The sequence below is a fragment of the Gorilla gorilla genome, chromosome 3 (assembly GCF_029281585.2).
Source record: "Gorilla gorilla gorilla isolate KB3781 chromosome 3, NHGRI_mGorGor1-v2.1_pri, whole genome shotgun sequence".
NCBI lineage: Eukaryota > Metazoa > Chordata > Mammalia > Primates > Hominidae > Gorilla > Gorilla gorilla.
In genome coordinates, this window is record NC_073227.2 from 93,700,601 (window position 1) to 93,722,740 (window position 22,140).

Sequence of the window (22,140 nt, forward strand, 5' to 3'; positions counted from 1 at the left end):
CTGCACAGCAAAGGAACAATTAACAGAGTGAAGAGACAACCCATGGAATGGGAGGAAATATTTGTAAACCATACACCTGACAAAGGGTTAATATCCAAAATATACAAGGAACTCAAATCACTCAATAGAAGAAAACCCCCAAATAACCCAATTAAAAAGGGGCAAAATACCTGGATAGGAATTTCTCAAAAGAGCATATACATATGGCCAACAGATATATTAAAAATGATCAACACCTCTAATCATCAGGAAAACAAAAATTAAAATCACAATGAGATATTACATCACAACTGTTAGGATGACTATTATCAACAAGATAAAAGTAAGTGTTGGCAAGATTGGGGAGAAAAGGATATGGAGATATGAAGAATAGCATGGAGGTTTCTCAAAAAAGCAAAAATAGAATTACCATATGATTTAGCAATCCCTCTTCTAGCTATACATACAAAGGAAATGAAATCAGTATGTTGAAGAGTTAGTTATCTGCCCTCCTATATTCACTGCATCATTATTCATGGTAACTAAGATATGGAAGCAACCTTACTGCTTGTCAACATGTAAATGAATAAAGAAATTGTGGGATGGGATACTATTCAGCCTTGAAAAAAGAAGGAAATTTTTCATTTGAGACAACATGAAGAAATCTAAAAGACATTATGCTAAGTTAAGTAAGCCAGGTACAAAGAGACAAATAGTGTGTGATCTCACTCGTAGGTGAAATCTGAAATAAGCTGAACTCATAGAAGTGGAGAGTCGAATGGTAGTTACCAGAGAGGTTAGGGGTGGGAGAAATAAGTTTTTGAGATCTATTGCACAGCATGGTGACTATAGTTAATAGTAATGTATTGTTTATTTCAACATTTCTAATAGTAAATTTCAAATGTTCTCACCAGAAAAATGGATAAGTGTGTGAGGGTATAGATTTAATTAGCTCGATTTAATCAGCTCGATTTAATCATTTCACAATGTATACATGTATCAAAACATTACATTGCATCCCATAAATACATATATAATTACTGTCAATTAAAAAAGATTTATTTGCAGCTGTTTTTTTCTGAAAGCATATTCAACTAATAATTTACAGTGAAAACACTGTGCCCTAAAATAATTTAAAATTGTTTTTTGTTTGTGCTTGTGTCATAAATTCGATTTATAGCTACCTAGTTTCATTTGTTTTGGTTTATTTTCAGATTGCTTTTTCTGTTCTTTTAGATTTATTTGATTTTTTATATTTGTAAAATATATGATTCCAAAGCTAAACTCTATAACAAAGTATATTCAGATAAGTCTCACTTTCACTTCTATCTCTTCTACCCTGTTCCTACTTGCTCCTATAGAAAATAGATTTTCTTAGTTCTTAGTTTACCCATTCTATTCTTTATTTTAAAGATCTAAGCAAATATATGTAGCAGCGTATTCCTATTATGTCATCTTAACCTTTATTAGTCAAAGGGTTGCAAATTACATGTATTCTTCTATACCTTGCTTTTTTCATTTAAAAATATAATCTTGAAGATTGCTACATATTGTAATTTTTTTCTTCAGAAATTTTAGCAGCTTTATATAATTCCTTTGTGTAGATATGTTATAGTTGATTCATTTGACCTTCTATTTATGGACATTTGGATTATTTCCAGGCTTTTGCTATTGCAAATAATGCCACAATGATTACCCTAGTGCTTTTGTCATTTAGTAATATTGACAGGGTATTTTTAGTATAGGTAGCTATTAGAGGATTGCTTGGCTCAAACAACAAATGCATATTTTTTAAGATATTGTCACATTTTCCTCCATGAATATTGTGCCATTTTGCAGTCCCACCAGCAATGAATGAGAAGGCTTATTTTTCCACAATTTTATCTTCACAGTATGTTGTCAAACTTTTAGATTTTTGCCAACTAGGTGGGTAACAAATGGTGCTGTGTTATTGCTTAGATAAGCATTTCTCTTATTATGTGCATTTTTTCTTATGTTAAGGTTCATTAATCTTTTTCATTTGGTGCACTGTCTGTTTATATCACTTGACTATTTTTCTATGAGATTATCGGTCTTTGTGTTCCCTCAAGTTTTCAGGAGCTCTTCGTATATCGTGAATTAAGTTGTAGATATTTTCTCATTTTTTCCTTTGTGCTTTCACTTTGCCTGTAGTATTTTCTTCATGTAAACTGTTTTTATTATTATGATACCAGTGATGTCTCTATGTTTTTCTATTTTTAAATATACATATATATTTAATCATTTATTTTAAATTCAGGGGTACATGTACAGGTTTGCTATATAGGTAAACTTGTGTCATGGGGGTTTGTTGTACAGATTATTTCATTACCCAGGTATTAAACCTAGTACCCGCTAGTTATTTTTCCTGATCTCCCTTCTCCTACCCTCCCTTCTCTGACAGGTCCCATTGTATGTTGTTCCCCTCCATGTGTCCATGTGTTCTCATCACTTAGCTCCCACTTATAAGTGAGAATATGAGGTATCTGATTTTCTATTCCTGAATATGCTAGGGATAATGGCCTCCAGCTCCATCTGTATTCTTGCAAAGAACATGATCTTGTTATTTTTCATGGCTGCATAGTATTCTGTGGTGTATATGTACCATATTTTCTTTATCCAGACTACCACTAATGGGCATTTAGGTTCATTCCATGTCTTTGCTGTTGTGAACAGTGCTGCAATGGACATACAGGTGCATGTATCTTGGTGATAGAACGATTTCTATTTCTTTGGGTATATACCCAGTAATGGTGTTACTGGGTTAAATGGTAGTTTTGTTTTTAGGTCTTTGAGGAATCACCACACTCTTTTCCATAATGACTGAACTAATTACCCTCCCACCAACAGTGTGTAAGTGTTACTTTTTCTCTGCAACTTTTTCAGCACTTGTTATTTTTTAATTTTTAATAATAACTATTCTGACTGGTGTTAGATGGTATCCCATTGCAGTTTTGATTTGCATTTCTCTAATGATGTCATCAGTGATGTTGAGCTCAATCAGTGATGTTGAGCTTCTTTTCATATGCTTGTTGGCCACATGTATGTCTTCTTTTGAAAAGTGTTTGTTCATGTCCTTTGCCCACTTTTTAACGGGTTTCTTTTCTTGTAGATTTACCTAAGTTCCTTATATATGCTGGATATTAGACCATTGTCAGATGCATAGTTTGCAAATATTTTGTCCCATTCTGTAGGTTGTCTGTTTACTCTGTTGATGATCTTTTGTCATGCAGAAACTCTTTAGTTTAATTACATTCCATTTATCAATTTTTTCTTTTGTTGCAATTGCTTTTCAGTGTCTTCGTCATAAAATATTTACCCATTCCTTTGTCCAAAACGGTACTGCCTCAATTGCCTTTCAGGGTTTTTATAGTTTTGGGTTTTAGATTTAAGTCTTTTGAGTTGATTTTTGTATATTTTGTAAGGAAGGGGTCCAGTTTCAATCTTCTGCATATGGCTAACCGGTTATCCCAGCAACATTTACTGAATAGAGAGTCCTTTCTCCATTGCTTGTTTTTGTCAGCTTTGTCAAAGATCAGATGGTTGTAGGTGTGATGATTCCAGCTTTGTTCTTTTAGCTTAAGATTGCCTTGGCTATTCGGGATCTTTCTGGTTCCACAATGATTTTAAAATAGTTTTAAAATAGTTTTTCCCTAGTTCTGTGAAGAATTTCAATGGTAGTTTGACAGAAATAGCATTGAAACTATAAATTGCTTTGGACAGTATAGCCATTTTAACAATATTGATTCTTCCTATCCATGAGCATGGGATGTTTTTCCGTTTGTGTCATCTCTAATTTCTTTGAGCAGTGTTTTGTAGTTCTCCTTATAGAGATCTTTTACATCTCTGGTTAGCTGTATTTACAAGTATTGCATTTTATTTTTGGCACTTGTGAATGGGATTGCATTCCTGATTTGTCTGTTAGCTCGACTGTTGTTGGTGTATAGAAATGCTAGCGATTTTTGCACATTGATTTTGTATCCTGAAACTTTGCTGCACTTGTTTAGCAGTTGAAGGAGCTTTTGGGCTGACACTACGGGGTTTCCTAGATAGAGGACCATGTCATCTGCAAACAGGGATAGTTTGACTTCCTCTCTTCCTATTTGGATGACATTTATTTCTTTCTCTTGCCTGATTGCTCTGGCCAGGACTTCCAATACTATGTTGAATAGGAGTGGTGAAAGAGGGCATCCTTGTCTTGTGCAGGTTTTCAAGGAGAATGTGTCCAACTGTTGTGCATTCGGTATGATGTTGGCTGTAGGTTAGTCATATATGGCTCTTATTATCTTGAGGTATGTTCCTTTGATATCTAGTTTATTGAGAGTTTTTAACATAAAGGAGTGTTAAATTTTATCAGAAGTCTTTTCTGCATCTATTGAGGTAATCATTTCATTTTTGTCTTTAGTTCTGTTTATATGATGAATCACATTTGTTGATTTGTGTACGTTGAACTTACCTTTCATCCCAGGGATAAAGCCTACTTGATTGTGCTGAATAAGCTTTTTGACATGCTACTGGATTCAGTTTGCCAGTACTTTGTTGAGGATTTTTGCATCGATGTTCATCAAGGATACTGGCCTGAAGTTTTTGTTGTTGTTGTTCTTGTGTCTCTTCCAAGTTTTGTTAGCAGGATGATGCTGGCCTCATAGAATGAGTTAGGTAGGAGTCCCTCCTCCTTAATTTTTGGGAATAGTTTTAGTAGGAACAGTACCAGCTCTTCTTTGCACATCTGGTAGAAATTGGCTGTGAGTCTATCTGGTCCTGGGCTCTTTTTGGTTGGTATGGTATTTATTACTGATTCAGTTTTGAAGCTCATTATTGTTCTGTTCAGGGATTCAATTTCTTCCTGGCTCGGTCTTTGGAGACTGTATGTTTCCAGGAGTTTATCCATTTTTTCTAGATTTCCTAGTTTGTGTGTATAGAGGTGTTCATAATATTCTCTGATATTTATTTGTATTTCTGTGGAGTCAGTGATAATATCCCCTTTGTTGTTTCTAACTGTGTTTATTTGGAACTTCTCTGCTTCTTTTCCTTTATTAGTCTAGCTAGTGGTCTATTTTATTACAGTTTTCAAACAACAAACTCATGGGATCATTGATCTTTTAAACAATTTTTCATGTTTCAATCTCCCTCAGTTTGGCTTTAATTTGGTTATTTCTTGTCTTCGCTAGCTTTGGGGTTGGTTTGCTCTCGATTCTTTAGTTCTTTTAGTTGTGCTCTTAGGTTGTTAAATTGAGCTCTTTCTAACTTTTTAATGTGGGCACTTAGTGCTATAAGTTTTCCTCTTAACACTACCTTAGCTCTGTTCCAGAGATTCTGTATGTTGTATTTTTGTTCTCATTAGTTTCAAATAACTTCTTGATTTCTGCCTTAATTTCGTTATTTACCCAAAAGTCATTCAGGAGCAGGTTATTCAATTTCTATGTAACTGTACATTTTTAACTAAATTTCTTAGTCTTGATTTCTAATTTGTAAGTGCCATGGTCAGAGAGAGTGGTTGTTATGATTTCAGTTCTTTGCATTTGCTGAGCAGTATTTTCTATTAGATTATGTGGTTGATTTTAGAGTATGTGTCCCATGTGGTGACAAGGATGTATATTATGTTCTTTTAGGGTGGAGAGCTCTGTAGATGTCTATCAGGTTCATTTGATCCAGGGCTGAGTTCAGGTCCTGAATATCTTTGTTAGTTTTCTGCCTTGATGATCTGTCTAATATTGTCAGTGGAGAGGTGGTAAAGTGTCCCACTATTATTGTGTGGGAGTCTAAGTCTCTTTTAAGGTTCTAAGAACTTGCTTTGTGAATCTAAGTGCTCCTGTGTTGGGTGCATATATATATTTAGGATGGTTGGGTATTCTTGTTGAATTGAACCTTTGACATTATGTAATGCCCTTCTGTCTCTCTCTGTTTTTTTAATCTTTGTTGGTTTAAAGTCTATTTTGCCTGAAATTAGGATTGCAACCTGTGCTTTTTTTTTCTGTTTTCCATTTGCTTGGTCGATTTTTCTTTATCCCTTTCTTTTGAGCCTAAGTGTGTCATTGCATGTGAGATAGATTTCTTGAAGACAGCATACCAATAGTCTTGGTTCTTTATCCAGCTCGACACCCTGTATCTTTTAATTGGGGCATGTAGCCTGTTTACATTCAAGTTAAGTATTGCTATGTGCAGATTTGATCCTGTCATCATGACGTTAGCTGGATATTTTGCAGACTTGTTTGTGTGATTGCTTTATAGTGTTATTGGTCTGTGTATTTAAGTGTGTTTTTTTGTAGTGGCTGGTAATAGTCTTTCCTTTCCATATTTGGTGCTTTCTTCAGGAGCTCTTGTAAAGCACTTCTGGTGGTAACAGATTTTCATAGCATTTGCTTGTCTGAAAAGGATCTTATTTCTCTTTTGCTTATGAAGCTTAGTTTGGCTGGATATAAAATTTTGGGTTGGAATTTCTTTTATTTAAGCATGCTGAATATTGGCTCCCAATCTCTTCTGGCTTGTAGGGTTTCTGCTGAAGGATTAGCTACTAGTCTGATGAGTTTCCCTTTGTAGGTGACCTGCTCATTCCCTCTAGCTGCCTGTAACATTTTTTCTTTCATTTCAACCTTTGAGAATCTGGTGATTATTAGTTTTGGGGATTATCTTTTTGGGGAGTGTCTTACTGGGGTTCTCTGCATTTCCTGAATTGAATGTTGGCTTCTCTAGCTAGGTTGGGGAAGTTTTCATGGGTAATATCCAGAAATTTGTTTTCCAAGTTGCTTATATTCTGCCCATCTCTTTCAGGAACACTAATGAGTTGTAGATTTAGTCTTTTTACATGATCCAATGTTTCTTAGAGGTTTGTTCATTACCTTTCATTCTTCTTTCTCTTTTCTTGTCTGACTATCTTATTTCAGAAAGTCAGTCTTTAAGCTCAGAAATTTTTTTCCTCTGGTTGTTTTTTTCTGCTATTAATACTTGTGAATGCATTATGAAGTTCTTGTAGTGTGTTTTTCAGCTTTATTGTGCCAGTTATATTATTTTCCATACTGGCTATTTTGTCTGTCAACTCCAGTATCATTTTACTGTGATTCTTAGTTTTCTCGGATTGGGTTTCAACATCCCTTGCATCTCAATGATCTTTCTTTCTATTCATATTCTGAATCCTATTTCTGTTATTTTTGCCATCTCTGCCCAGTTCAGAACAATTGGTGGAGAGGTAGAGCAGTCATTTGGTGGAAATAAGGCATTCTGGCTTTTTGAGTTGTTAGAGTTCTTTCTTATCTTTGTGGGCTGATGTTTCTTCAATCTTTGAAGTTCTGACCATTGGTCGGGTTTCTTTTTCCTTTTATCTTGTTTGATGACCTTAAGGGTTTGATTGTGGTATAAAGTAGGTTCAGCTGACTTGCTTCATTTATGGAAGATTTTAGGGGGCCAACACTCAGCTCTCAACTCCTGGACTGTGTGCTCTAATTCTGGAGGATTTGTATCAGGCCCTGACTTCATTCTCTGGCTCCTCAAAGTTAGGAATCTAACTGCGCTGTGGAGGGTTGAGGTGCTTCTGGACCACTGTTCGCTACACTCAGATGGGTGGTGTCTTAGTCCATTCTACACTGCTATGAAGAAATACCCAAGAATGGGTAATTTATAAAGGAAAGAGGTTTAATTGATTCACAGTTCTGCATGTCTGTGGAGACCTCAGGAAACTCACAATCATGGCAGAAGGCAAAGGAGAAGCAGCACCTTCTTCACAGGCTGGCAGGATGGAGTGAGTGCAAGCAGGGGAAATGCCAAATGCTTATATAAAACCATCAGATTTTGTAAGACTCACTCATTATTACCAGAACAGCATGGAGAAAACTGGCCCCAAGATTCAATTACCTCCACCTATTCCTGCCCTTGACATGTGGGGATTATGGGGATTACAACTCAAAGTGAAATTTGGGTGAGAACACCAAGCCAAACCATATAATTCTGTCCCTGGTCCCTCCCAAATCTCATGTCCTCATATTTCAAAACACAGCCATGTCCTTCCAACAGTCTCTCAAAGTCTTAACTCATGCCAGCATTAATGCAAAAGTCAAAGTCCAAAGTCTCATCTGAGACAAGGCAAGTTCCTTCCACTTATGAGCCTGTAAAATCAAAAGCAAGTTAGTTACTTCTTAGATACAATGGGGGTACATGCATTGTGTAAATACAGTCATTTCAAATGGGAGAAATTGGCCAAAACAAATGGGCTACAAGCTCCATGCAAGACCAAAATCCAATAGGACAATGAAAAACAAAGGGGCTACAAGCCCCATGAAAGTCTGAAATCCAATAGGGCAGTCATTAAGCCCTAAAGTTCCAAAATGATCTCCTTTGACTCCATGTCTCACATCCAAGTCATGCTGATGCAAGAGGTGGGCTCCCATAGCCTTGAGAAGCTCCATCTCTGTGGCTTTGCAGGGTATAGTTCCTCTCCTGGCTGCTTTCATGGGCTGGCATTGAGTGTCTATGGCTTTTCCAGGTGCACAGTGCAAGTTGTTGGTGGATCTACCTTTCTGGGATCTGGAGGTCGGTGGCCCTCTTCTCACAGCTCCAATAGGCAGTGCCCCAGTGGGGACTCTGTGTGCTGGCTGCAGCTCCACATTTTCCTTCTGCATTGCCCTAACAGAGATTCTCCCTGTGGGCTCCACCCCTGCAACAAACTTTTGCCTGGACATCCAGGCATTTCACACTCCTCTGAAATCTAGGTGGAGGTTCCCAAACCTCAATTCTTGTCTTCTGTGCACTCAACGGTCCAACACCACATGGAAGGTGCCAAGGCTTGGGGCTTACACCCTCCGAAGCAATGGCATGAGCTGTACCTTGGCCCCTTTTAACTATGGCTGGAGTACCTGAGAAGCAGGGTACCAAATCCCAAGGCTTCACACAGCAGGGGAGCCCTGGACCCAGCCCATGAAACCATTTTTCCTTCCCAGGCCTCCTGGCCTGTGATGGGAGGGACTGCTAGGAAGGTCTCTGACATGCCCTAGAGACATTTATTTTCCCCGTTGTTTTGGCAATTAACATTCTTATGCAAATTTCTGCAGCTGACTTGAATTTCTTCTCAGAAAATGGGTTTTTCTTTTCTACCACATCATCAGGCTGCAAATTTTCCAAACTTTTATGCTCTGTCACCTCTTGAATGCTTTGCTGCTTAGAAATTTCTTCTGCCAGACACCCTAAATTCTGTCTCTCAGGTTCAAAGTTCCATAGATCTCTAAGGCAGGGGCAAAATGCCAGTCTCTTTGCTAAAGCATAACAGGAGTCACCAGGAAGTTTCTCATCTGCATCTGAGACCATCTCCATCTAGACTTCATTTTCCATGTCACTATCAGCATTTTGGTGAAAGCCATTCAACAAGTCTTAATGAAGTTCCAAACTTTCCCACATTTCCTGTCTTCTTCTGAGCCCTTCAAACTGTTCTAACGCTACCTGTTACGCAGTTCCAAAGTCACTTCCATATTTTTGGGTATCTTTATAGCAGCACCCCTCTCTCTGCAGTATCAATTTACTGTATTAGTCCATTCTCACGCCGCTATGAAGAAATACCTGAGACTGGGTAAATAAAGGAAGGAGGTTAAATTGACTCACGGTTCCACATGGCTGGGGAGGAATCTTACAATCATGGTGGAAGGCAAAGGAGTAGCAGGTACCTTCTTCACAGGGCAGCAGGACAGAGTGAGTGCAAGCAGGGGAAATGCTAGATGTTTATAAAACCATCGGATCTCGTGAGACACTCACTCATTATCATGCGAACAGCATGGGGAAATCACGTCCATGATCCAATTACCTCCACCTGGTCCCCTACACTTCACCCTGTTGACATGTGAGGACTATGGGGATTACAATTCTAGGTAAGGTTTGGGTGGGGACACAGAACCAAACCATATCAAGTGATCAAATGGTGTCAGCCAAAGCATTCTGTAGTGTAGTGGTATCAGCATCTGTCTTAATTCACATGTGCCAGTAGCACAAAGCATTTTGTAGTGTGGTGGCATCAGGATGTCTTTTCGTTTTTTTTTTTTTGAGACAGAGTCTCACTCTTGCCCAGGCTGGAGTGCAATGGAATGATCTTGGCTCACTGCAACCTCCATCCCCCAGGTTCAAGCGATTCTCCTGCCCTTCCAAGTAGCTGTGATTACAGGCACGGACCACCACATCTGGCTATTTTTGCATTTTTAGTAGAGATGGGGTTTTGCCATGTTGGTCAGGCTGGTCTCGAACTCCTGACTTCAGGTGATCTGCCCACCTTGGCCTCCCAAAGTGCTGGGATTACAGGCATGAGCCACTGTGCCTGGCCTAGGATCTGTCTTAATTTACATGTGTCAGCAGCAGTGGCAGTGTCAGCAAGCCAGCACGGTGGGGTGCACACTTGTTGGCTGTGTAGCAGGGTGTGGGCATTCACCACAGTGACAGAGGCAGCATGGCTTGGGGAGGGTGAAGGACCCCTGGTGCTTATTGTGTGCATGGTCCCACTGGTGGTCGTGTTGGTAAGGGGGCAGGGCACTGGTATGTGCAGGTCTGTTTGGCTCTCTATGAGCCACAGGCAGGGGTGGTTGCTCAGCATAGGGGAGGGTCTGCTGTTCTCCGTGACTGGTTTCACTCCTGTGGCAGTGTTGGTGCAAGGGAAGGGTGCTGGAGGGTGCAGTGTTGTCTGGCTCTGTGCCCACCAAGGTTCCAACTGCAAGGCCCGTCTGGTGGGAGGAGGGGGGACAAAGTGCACTTCCCCGCTGAAGCAGTGGCAAGGCAGGGCTCATGCACAGGCACACTTGCGGGGCTAGGAAGGCAAAACCTACGTGTGCACACATGTGCCTGCAATGTGATGCAGGTGGGGGGTGGAGGGTTGCTGTGTGTCTGAGAGATGCTGCAGTGTGGAGAGGGAGCAGGTGGGCCGGTGCATGGCCATGGCGGCTGCCTCGCTGGGGCTTTCTGCCGGTAAGGCACAGTTTGCCAATGCAGGAGCTGTGATGCGGGCCCCACGCCACCCGAGGTTGCCCAGCAGACCAAGGAGTGCTCAGGTCAGACCAGCCCTGTCTGGTGGGCGGACCACCCTCTATAGTTTAGGTCCTGCTGTTCCCCTAGGGCTAAAGTCTCCTGTAGGAGCAAGTCGAGCCTAGGGGGATGGGTGTCTTTGGCTGTGTTCTGGTACAGATACTTCTGTACCAATCCCTTTGGCCTACACATCAGCTGTTGTGCTGGCCCCTATCACTTCTCTAAGCAGCTCTTTCTGCCAATTTGAGTGTCCATGGTGGTTGAGGGGTCTCCTATGTCAGGATTCCTGAGGCCCGTGGTGAAAGCGAGTTGCTCCTTGCCAGTTCAACTCACCCATTCCCCCAGAGTTGTTGGGGTCTGGGAGTGAGTCCCAGTGCATAGTAACCCCATGCAGGGTTCTCGGCTTCCTTCCATTTCAGCCCAGCTTCTGTGTCTTTCCTCTGTCCACTCTCAGTGCCTTCCCCCTGAAGATCTGTTAGGAGTGTGCCAGTCATCTCAGTCCCTCAGGGAAGGCTGTTCCACCTGGCTGTGTCTAGTAGGATGTCTTGCCCAGCCAAATCTTCATGCAAAGTCTTTAAAAATTTGTTTATGTAGTTGAATTTATTTTGCATTATAATTAGGACAGTTTTTCCCTCATCACTTATCTTTCTTCTGGTACTTCTATAATTTCTCTCTCTTTTTTAAATTTCTACATTTGGATCTCTGATCTTTTTAGAAGTATATTACTGTACAGATAGGCTAAAATTTGGATCAAATGTTAGACTTTCATTTTGTTGTATGTGCATATTGCCCATATCATCACACTGTTTTAACTATTATGATGTTTTTAGAATGTGTGCCTCAATAGCTTTCTTTTTTCCTGAATTATGAATAATTATGAATTATTGTTTTTGTTGCTCAGGTATATCTGATTAGTCTTGATTGTTATTCTTGCTCATGTAGTCTTTAGTTAATGGAATAATGGCCCAGCCTCTCAGTCCTCTGTCAGGATGATTCTAGGGCATCTTCCACTTCCCAGATAGTTCTGAACAAGCTTACATCCCAGTTGCCTACACTATTATTGTTCTCATTAACACCTGAATTATTGGCTGCTTTTCTCCCTTTTTGGTCCTACTTCCTCACTGTGCCTCCTCCAGTTGCCTTCCAAATAAAGTACAAGTCTTTCCCTAGAGGTCTGCTTTTGGGAAATCCAAACTAAGAAAGAGTCATTTTTGGATTTTGACCTAGATGTAAAAGATATCAAACATTGTTACCCAAGTATGTTATATATTTGTGTGTGGTGGTAGAGAAAGAGAGGAGGAAGTAATGTCCTGTCCTAATTTAGCTGTTCAGAATATAAGGTTTTAGCTTCTTCTGATTATTTCCCCATGGCCCATATCGGTTCTTTATATTCTTTAGACTTGAAACAGTTCTGGAATGCTCTTGGGAAGAATGAATGTCATCTCCCAAGATTTGGGTTGAAGCTTGCTCTTATCTATTTTCTCCATTAACTTGATTCCATCTGTTTTATAGTTTCCAGGATTTTCTCAAGCTTTTCATATACTGCTGGCTTCTTCTCTTTCTTTCTTCAGTGTATGGATGTATATGAATGTATGTGTGTAAATATACTGTTGAAGCAAAATTTGACGTATTTACTGAAGAAAATTTAAAAATACTTTACTCATTAATGAAGGGGTCAGTAATTAGATCATTTGAGGCAAATACACAAAATAACCAGGAAGAAAATTAGCTTAAATACATTAAGTTTCTAAGTAGGCACAGACTGCTATTTCACTTCATATGGCCATAAAAATATCCCATGCTTATTAATGGTAGGGAGGACTAAATTTGTGGAATAGATGAATTAGAGCTATTTTCTACTTGCCAGATGTCAACCAGTAACTGGAAATAAGAAGTACCATATCTGAGAAGAAAATAAAAAGTGAATGGATCTCTGACTAACAATTGAATATACTTAGCAACAGTTTTGGTCTTTTTAATCATCTGACAAAAGGCAATTAGAACAGAGGCAACAATGAGAGGTCAGCACAATTAGGACATTTCACTAACTGCAAGCAAAGATGCTGACCATACTGTTACATAATTCTGTTTGGAGACAAAATCGATCTCTCAATCTCCCTGTCTGTCTCTCTTTTATCTCTCTCATTCCCTTTCTTTGGTTTAGTGAGTCTGTCCACCCTGCCATTTTCTACACATCACATATAAAATTTTGTATTCTACTGTTTTACCAAAAGTCATTTAGTAAATATTTCCTCTGATATGACATATTTTTAATATTCATTAGATTTAAAGACAAATAATAATCCATAGAGTGACTATATCATTGTTTACGTATTCACCTGCAAAGGTGTCTTTTGTACTTTTAAATTAATGAGTGACTTGTGAAGTGATATTTTGAAAGTATAAATATGCTATTCCTCAATAATTATTCACCTATGACTTTATCATTCATTCATGAAACTGGCCTAAATCAGCTATTACTATGGTGGTTACAAATGTTTATGCTTTGTTTCTAACTACATTTATTAGTTGGCATTCCTCTGTAGAGAAGAACTTTCCTTTCCCAATTTTTAATTTTGTATTGGTATAGGTTCATGAATTTAAAAAAAATTACTGTGTTATAATATATTCCAGTATTTATTTTAATTATCAAGTTCTCATCGGCTTCCATTGCATTTAAAAAACTCTTTTTACTTTAAAGGCCTGGTGTGGTGGCTCATGCCTGTAATCCCAGCACTTTGGGAGGCCGAGGTGGACGGATCACAAGGTCTGGAGATCAAGACCATCCTGGCTAACACGGTAAAACCCCATCTCAACTAAAAATACAAAAAATAGCCTGGCATGGTGGGGTACACCTCTAATCCCAGCTACTCAGGAAGCTGTAGTAGGAGAATCGCTTGGACCCGGGAGGCAGAGGTTGCAGTGAGCCACGATCACACCACTGCACTCCAGCCTGGGTGACAGAGGGAGACTGTCTCAAAAAAAAAAAAAACGGTAATAAAAAATATATGTATTTAAGGCATGCAAGATGATGTTTTGAATACATATACATAGTGACTTGAGTACTACAGCCAAGCTAATCAACATATCCATCTCTTGACGTATTTTATTTATTTATTTATTTTTGAGACAGAATCTTGCTCTGTCCCCCAGGCTGGAGTGCAGTGCACGATCTCGGCTCACTGCAACCTCTGCCTCCCAGGTTTAAGTGATTCTCATGCCTTAGTCACCTGAGTAGCTGGGATTACAGGCGCATGCCTGTAATGGGGTTTTACCGTGTTAGCCAGGATGGTCTTGATCTCCAGACCTTGTGATCCGTCCACCTCGGCCTCCCAAAGTGCTGGGATTACAGGCATGAGCCACCACACCAGCTAATTTTTGTAGAGACAGGGTTTTGCTATGTTGGCGCAGGTTGGTCTTGACCTCCTGGCCTCAAGACATCCACCTGCCTAGGCTTCCCAAAGTGCTGGCATTACAGGTGTGAGCCACCACGCCCAGCCAGTTATCTATTTTTTTTTCTTTTAAGACAGTGTGAATTCTTAAGACCTAGTCTCTTAGCATATTCTAAGCATACAATACAGTATTATTAGCTGTAGTCCATGTGATGCATTTGAACTTACTCATTCTATGTAACTGAAACTTTGTACTCTTTGACAAGCGTCTCCCCATTTCCTCTACCTCCTGCCCTTGATAACCACCATTTTATGCTCTGTTTCTAGTTTGATTTTTTAGATTCCACATATAAGTAGGATTATGCAGTGCTTTTCTTTCTGTGTCTGATTTATTTCACTTAACATGATGTTCTCCAGGTTCATCCACATATTCTCATATGGCAGAATTTTCTTCTTTTTAAAGATTAAATAGTATTCCATTGTGTGTATGTGTGTGTGCGTGTGAGATTTATTAATTTATTTAGTTTTTTATATGTTGACTGACAGGTTGTTTTCATATTTTGGCTATTGTGAATAATGAGGTAATAAACATGGAAGTGCAGGTATATCTTCTTAATTTTTTATTTTTAATTTTTGTGAGTACATAGTAGGTGTACATATTTATATATCTTTGAGATACTGATTTCACTTCCTTTGGATATATATGCATAAAAGAGATTGCTTGATTATATCTGTCCTGGCCCTTTGTTCCTTTAACATTTGCAGTATTTTAAGTTTTTTTTTGGTTGTCTATTTGATTAGGTATTGTGCATACTTAGCCTGTGGACTTTTGTTCCAACTCAGTAGATTTTTTCCAGTGAAACACAAAGGTAATTTTTTTTTCTGGTTAATATTTAGCAAGAATTCTGCAGAGTGATCAAAAAATCAAATACTCAGTATTTCAGAAATAGATTAAATAGGTTACTTTTTTACTGATAATGTGAAAGAATGATATAAAAACTTGATTTTCCTCAACAACATTACTTTCTTTTGTAAATGTGGTTTCTAGAAAGATGAAACTATTAAAACTTACAGGTTTTATTTTTTTCTTGTTTTTTTTGCCTGAATCCCTAACCCTGCCCACACAACCTCGGGATGTAGGTAAGAAATTTACTTGTATATCAGCTAAAGCATGACCAGTTAGGATAATTTCTATTTTTAAAATTTTGTTTTCTTTCAAGTTAATTCTTTACTTGCTTTTTTCACCCTCTCACTAATTTACATAAGCTAACCAGTTATCCAAAACTAACCTTTTCAGAATTTTTATTTTGATGGTAATTTTTATATTACCAAGTCTATATGAAGAAAGAGTTGTCACATCTGAAAAATAATCAGCGGTCTATGACAGGACAGAAAGTGTTGCTGGGAGATACATTTGGATTTTAATGTTGGTATTTCTTGCATATATGTATAGTTTATGGTAACAGTGGAACAATAGATGTTAACTGGGATTTTTCTGGAACCTTTGGTTGTCCAATATATTTCCCAACTATATCTTTATGGAATGCAGAACCTAGTTCCTCCTTCAACTGTACAGTTTGGACATCCCTCCTGAGCCTGGCCAAGGCCATCTCAGTCTGGAGGAAGGGATGAGTTTTTTTATTTCTTCCATCCAAAGGGGAAATATTTCGAACCTCATATCTCTAGAGGAGGTGTCTTTTTCTAATCCTTTTTGGCCTAGAAGGAGCTCGTTTCTTTGACTTGAACAAATGTGCCCTAAGCATGGCAGTGGCCCTGAAGGCACGGATCGTGTCTTACGTGTCTTACTCAATTTGACATGCCCCTACAATACCAGCTAGTGAAGACTGGTCATTTTTGAGTTTTCCTGCTCATTTTCCCTCGTAACAACCTGTTTCAAAATCTTGATTTTTTGCCTCTTTAATATCTTTTGTATCTGTATTTTCCTTTTCATTTCCATTACTCCTACCAAAATTTAGATCTTGCTGATTTCTCAGTGTGACAGTTGCAAAGTCTCCTATGGCCTTCTTACTTTGTCCCATCCACCCTTCTTTTGCCCATTTATTTGACAATAGTTCTTTCTACCTTTTTCTATTTGTCAGGCACTGTGGAAAGTCCCATGACATTACATATACCACTACCTGACTTGTATTTCTTAGTGTATAGAAATGATCAGATTACTATCCTATATAAACATTTTCCAGGGCTCTCCATGTATTCCAAATGAAGCCCACACTCCTTAGCTTTATATACAAGACTGCTATAATCTGGACCCAGGTTCTTTCTATCCTAGGTACCATTATTCCTCTTTGTAACCCACTTTCTCATCAAAATAGATTGACTTTCCCTAAATACTTCTCAAGATTTCTTACCTTAATGCTTTTATTCACATCATTCTCTCTCCACACAGACAGACAGGGTTTTTCATTTTTCTGTCAGCTGAATCTCTTACATTTACTCATGCTCAACTCATATCTCACTCCTCCTATAATCCTTTTTTTTCTTTCTTTCTCACCCAGGATTCATAACGCATTCCCAACTTAATCCCATTCTAAATTAGATTATTGTCACATGCACGAGTAACTTCCATTAGAGAGCAGCCTAGGAACCTGATGTCAAGGGGAGATATTTTAGTCATTGTTGATTGCTTCACAGGGTCCAGCACAACACTTTGCAAAAAATAAATGTAGCTTATGTGAACAAACATAAATATGCTCCAATTAGTATATGCTCATTGGGAGGGAATCCATGATTTTAGGTTGATCTGGACATGACCTAAATAGCTATGACTGAGTAGCGCTAAAAACTATGCTGACCACCAGCATGCTACAGCATCTCTCATCAGGCTCTGTTATGGCATTGAATCAGCCATTAGTTAATCTTCATATCACTTCTCTAGTCATAAATGATAGACATTTAGCATGGTAATGTATTTGACATTTCTATCTGGGAAGCCATCAATGGCAAATTTAAAGTCTAGTCAGATTAAGATTTATTTAGGTCAATTCAATTTGGTAAATATTTCTTGAACACATAATCAACAATGATTAAGATTTCCTATTTTGTTCACATGACTTATTTGTTTCTTGTTAAATATGCAAAATTATCTCCTGTCATCAGTGGTCTATTTTGTATTTTATACACTTAAATGCCATGTATAGTTATTTATTTGAAAAATGTTAGAAAACCATGCTATGTAATAACCTAAATATTCTTGCTTTTCAGAGAACTTCAATAGTACTCAAAAATTTATAGAAGAGAATATTGAATACATGTGAGTTGTGCTAAATACTTTTTGATGATGATTTTTAAAATGATATATTCTAGAAACGTTAATGCTTCTCAAAAGTAATTTAACTAAATAGAAGCCATATCCAAGAAGACAACTTTAATTATAAAATTCAGGCAAAGAAGTTGTAAAATTTATAGCCATTACAATAGATAATTTCCTGAGGCTAGTCAGGATGTTCCTGTGACTTTTTCTTGACCATAAATGGAAACTCTGCAACTGATCTTTGTATACTCCATGTGAACTGTTGCAGCACCATCATTGCATTTGCTCAGTATGTTCAGGAAGCAACCTTTGAAGAAATGGAAAAGCTGGTGAAAGACATGGTAGAATACAAAGACAGATGTATGGCTGACAAGACGCTCCCAGAGTGTTCAAAATTACCTGTAAGTAAATTGCTTGTGTTTCTTTTCCTTTTTTCTTATGTCTTTCTTTCTCTTTCTTTCTTTCTTTCTTTCTTTCTTTCTTTCTTTCTTTCTTTCTTTCTTTCTTTCTTTCTTTCTTTCCTTCTTTCTTTCCTTCTTTTTTTTTCTTGAAACAGAGTCTCGCTCTGTCACCCAGGCTGGAGTGCAGTGGCAATCTTGGCTCACTGCAACCTCCACTTCCTGGGTTCAGGCAATTATCATGCCTCAGCCTCCCTAGTAGCTGGGATTACAGGCATGCACCACCATGCCCAGCTAATTTTTTTGTATTTTTAGTAGAGATGAGGTTTTGCCATGTTGACCAGGCTGGTCTCAAACTCCTGACCCCAAGTGATCCTCCCACCTTGGCCTCCCAAAGTGTTGGGATTGCAGGCGTGAGCCACTGTGCCCAGCCAATTGCTTGTGTTTCTTAAACACACAAGATTTTTTTGCCCAACACTGAGATAATTTCTGGCTTGAAAATATGAAATGAAAGATGTTCTGTGCACAGCATTTTCATTTTGCTTAATTTTGGTATTTAGAACAAGGTACTTTCCTTGGGAAAGATACTAATTCTGTATTTTGATGCACAGAAGGAGCTTGCTGTGTATTTGCAGTATGTATACAGTATGCCCTATATGTTCAGGCAGAGGAGGAAGCCATAGCTTGAAACTGCACATGAAATTACAGAGGTACCTCCTTAGCTGCCTCTCTCAATATGTATTCTATTGTTACATCCCTTTTCTGGGCCTCCTCCAAGTAGAATCACTATCTGCATCTCCAAAAAACTACTACTAAACACTACTTCTAAACACTCTACCAATACATTAACATACCAGCATGTCATCACCTTGGGAGGTGAGTAGAAAAGTCTGGTGGAAGGGAAATGTAGGCAGCAAGGGAAAAGTAAGAGGTTAAAGTGTCTTGTGACAAGACAGAGGAACAAAGATTCTGAAAGTGCAGGATGATTGTCAAGGGTTCGGGTAAAAATGCTTTGATTTGGCACACCTGTTCTCCCAGCTATTTAGGACACTTTGGCTGGAGGATCACTTGAGCCCAGGAGTTCGAATCTAGCCTGCACAACATATCAAGATCCCATTCCAAAGAAGCAGCAGAAAACAAGGAGAAGGAGAAGGAGGAGAAGGAGAAGGAGAAAGAGAAGGAGAAGGAGAAGAGGAAGAGGAAGAAGAAGAAGAAGAAGAAAAAGAAGAGGAAGAAGAAGAAGAAGGGGAGGAGGAGGAGGAAGAGAAGGAGGAGGGGAGAGGCGGGAAGGGAAGGCGAAGGGGAAGGGGAAGGAGAGGAGAAGGAGAAAGAGAAGGAGCTCTGTTGGTAATGGTGGGAAAATTAGTCATTGTGTTTTCTCAGTGAGTACAGAAGCTTTACTTTACCATGACTAAAAATTGTCCTTTTCTTCTCTGTTGTATAGAATAATGTTTTACAGGAAAAAATATGCGCTATGGAGGGGCTGCCACAAAAGTATAATTTCTCACACTGCTGCAGTAAGGTTGATGCTCAAAGAAGACTCTGTTTCTTCTATAACAAGAAATCTGATGTGGGATTTCTGCCTCCTTTCCCTACCCTGGATCCCGAAGAGAAATGCCAGGCTTATGAAAGTAACAGAGAATCCCTTTTAAATCAGTAAGTTTAATCTTAGTAAAAAATGATCCAGTTGAAGAATTAGTCTTAGGCTGAATCTAATATCTATCTCAAATAAATATGGCTGGGTTCATTAATTTATTGATTAATTGTTTCATTCATTCAAAACATACTGTGTGTCAGATACTGTGCTCAGTGTTCAGGATATAACTATGATCAAGATATGGACCCTGCTTACAAGACCATTATATTAATGAATTTTATCTTCTAATTGGTGAGTCCTAGAGCAGAGGTGTGTGCATGGTGTTAAATTGGTAGGATACACAGTAGAGGAAATAATATACTCTTCCCAAGGGGAAGTTGCTGTTTTCACCTCAGGCAGACATTCAATTACGGGATGTTTAGCAAAACATCTGTTTTTAATATAGTGCTGTCATTGCAGAAACAGACTTTTTCTGGAAGGTTGGTATGCTCCTTGAAATCTAAATCTAAATCACAAGTTTATCTGAAAAAAAGTAAACAGGACCCCTGAATCTCAGATGGAGTGTGTATAGATAGCTGTTCTTTGAACATGGAAGAGAGAACTGCTGACCAGCTGGTAGCATGTGGATGGAAGGACAATAGCCACAGTTCAGTGTTTGTGATTAGAATTGCAATCATCATTCCTACTTTGGAGTTAGCAACTTCAATGATAAGGACTTCAAAGGACTCTTATCGGGAACTGGATAATGCTGCCTTATATTGAAGTTTTCTATAACTGGAAACCTTTCTTCCTTTTACCTTGTTTTACAACTTGCTCTTCTTGTCTCTCTATTTTTTCTTTTCCTTCCCATCTTACCCTCCCTTCCCTTCCCTTCCCTTGTCTACATTCATTGCTTCCTGTTTCTTCCCTCACCCGTCTTCTCTCTTGCATTTTTATTTTTTTATAGCTTTTTATATGAAGTTGCCAGAAGGAACCCATTTGTCTTCGCCCCTACACTTCTAACTGTTGCTGCTCATTTTGAGGAGGTGGCCAAATCATGTTGTGAAGAACAAAACAAAGTCAACTGCTTTCAAACAAGGGTGGGTATAGCATTTGTTCCATGAAGAGGATAAGAAATCACTCAATACCACAGATCCAGACCCTGACTTATATTATAGCAAAAGGCTTGCTTACCATATATGATGTTCTCTTGTCACATTCAGTGATTTTCAAACCATTGGTCACCAGGTGCTGATCTAAATAGTCTCTTTACCTGAGACTCTTGAATGACAGTCAGTCATTTTCAGGGTTTCTCTTCCGGGCTTTGTTTTCTTTGTAAATTGGAAGGAAGCCCTGGTGAGTGAATGCCCAGGGTGAATGATGACATTTTATCTTTTATCTTCGACAATTTGTAGTCTTTTGACTACAAATAACATGGAATAATCTCAGTAGGGATGGCCAAGCTCACAGCATGCTGCCCCACCAAGGGAGCACTTATACACCTTTTTACCAAGTGCAATTCAATCATCAGCAAGACTAGTCCTACCTTTGTGATGTGCCGTAAGTGCATATTTCTTTTAATATGTGTGTTTACTGAAATAAAAATCCTGTAGATTTTCTGTCTCTGAACAAATTTTGTAATAGTTTGAATGAAATGTGACTAAAAAATAAGAGAATAGTGAGATGTTGCTATTGTTTCAAAAGAATTTCTCTTTCTTCTTCAGGCAATACCTGTCACACAATATTTAAAAGCATTTTCTTCTTATCAAAAACATGTCTGTGGGGCACTTTTGAAATTTGGAACCAAAGTTGTACACTTTATGTGAGTTTTATACTATATGTCTTGTCTCTGCTTGCATTTTCTCGTCTGTGTCCCATTTTTGTTAAATGGTTGATGACTTTTTATTTATATTCTTCCTAGTACCCAGGGGCTTTGGGGTGAGTCTGAGCCTACTTAGACAGCTCAGGACCAGGACATTAGGTTGAGATGAGAGAAGTTTTGGGAGGTGAGGAGACCCAAAAGAGAATGGTGGCTGTGTCTGAGACATATTTAGGTTAATTGAGAATCTGAACTGGTCTGGATGTTTCAAACCAGGGTTATAAAACCTACAAGTGCTTTAGAAATAATTCATCCATTGGTCTTTGACTTTAACAGTGAGGAGATAAATTTTATCTCTAGTGCTTGCAAAGATAAATTTTATCTCTAGTGCTCACCCTAATCAATTAGTAATGGGTGCTAAGGCAATGTCTTGAGAAAAATTTTGAGATTTCAAGTAGATCAGCAGGAAAGAGTTCTATCATGAATTATCTATGCCTGCCATGAGCTTACAGTAGGAAGTGGTGGCCTTACACAGCATGTCTTACTATAATAATTATGGAAGAAAGCACACCTCTCGGTTTTTTTTTTTTTTCACTTCCAGGACTCTGGGGCTCTTAAAATATCACCCTAAGACTTTCAAAGTGATCACGTAGGCTGTGCACCAACTATTTGATAAAGACTTCTATAAAAACAACAACAAC

At 38.5% G+C, this 22,140-nt stretch overlaps 1 protein-coding gene across 4 annotated transcripts in view; it reads left to right on the forward strand.

Moving 5' to 3' along the window:
* The first annotated feature begins 15,367 nt into the window (after window positions 1-15,367).
* AFM (afamin) overlaps window positions 15,368-22,140 on the forward strand; it is a 48,959-nt gene continuing 42,186 nt past the window's right edge. For 2 of the 4 annotated variants that reach the window (XM_055384470.2, XM_004038805.5), the window contains exons 1-6: window positions 15,373-15,515; window positions 17,598-17,646; window positions 17,915-18,047; window positions 19,489-19,700; window positions 20,588-20,720; window positions 21,345-21,442. In XM_055384470.2, coding sequence (XP_055240445.2) covers window positions 15,428-15,515; window positions 17,598-17,646; window positions 17,915-18,047; window positions 19,489-19,700; window positions 20,588-20,720; window positions 21,345-21,442 — 713 coding nt within the window. In that variant the 5' untranslated portion in view covers window positions 15,373-15,427. Of the gene's footprint in view, window positions 15,516-17,597; window positions 17,647-17,914; window positions 18,048-19,082; window positions 19,701-20,587; window positions 20,721-21,344; window positions 21,443-22,140 lie in introns of those variants that run through there. The other 2 variants (XM_019026040.4, XM_055384471.2) reach the window with 2 other exon arrangements.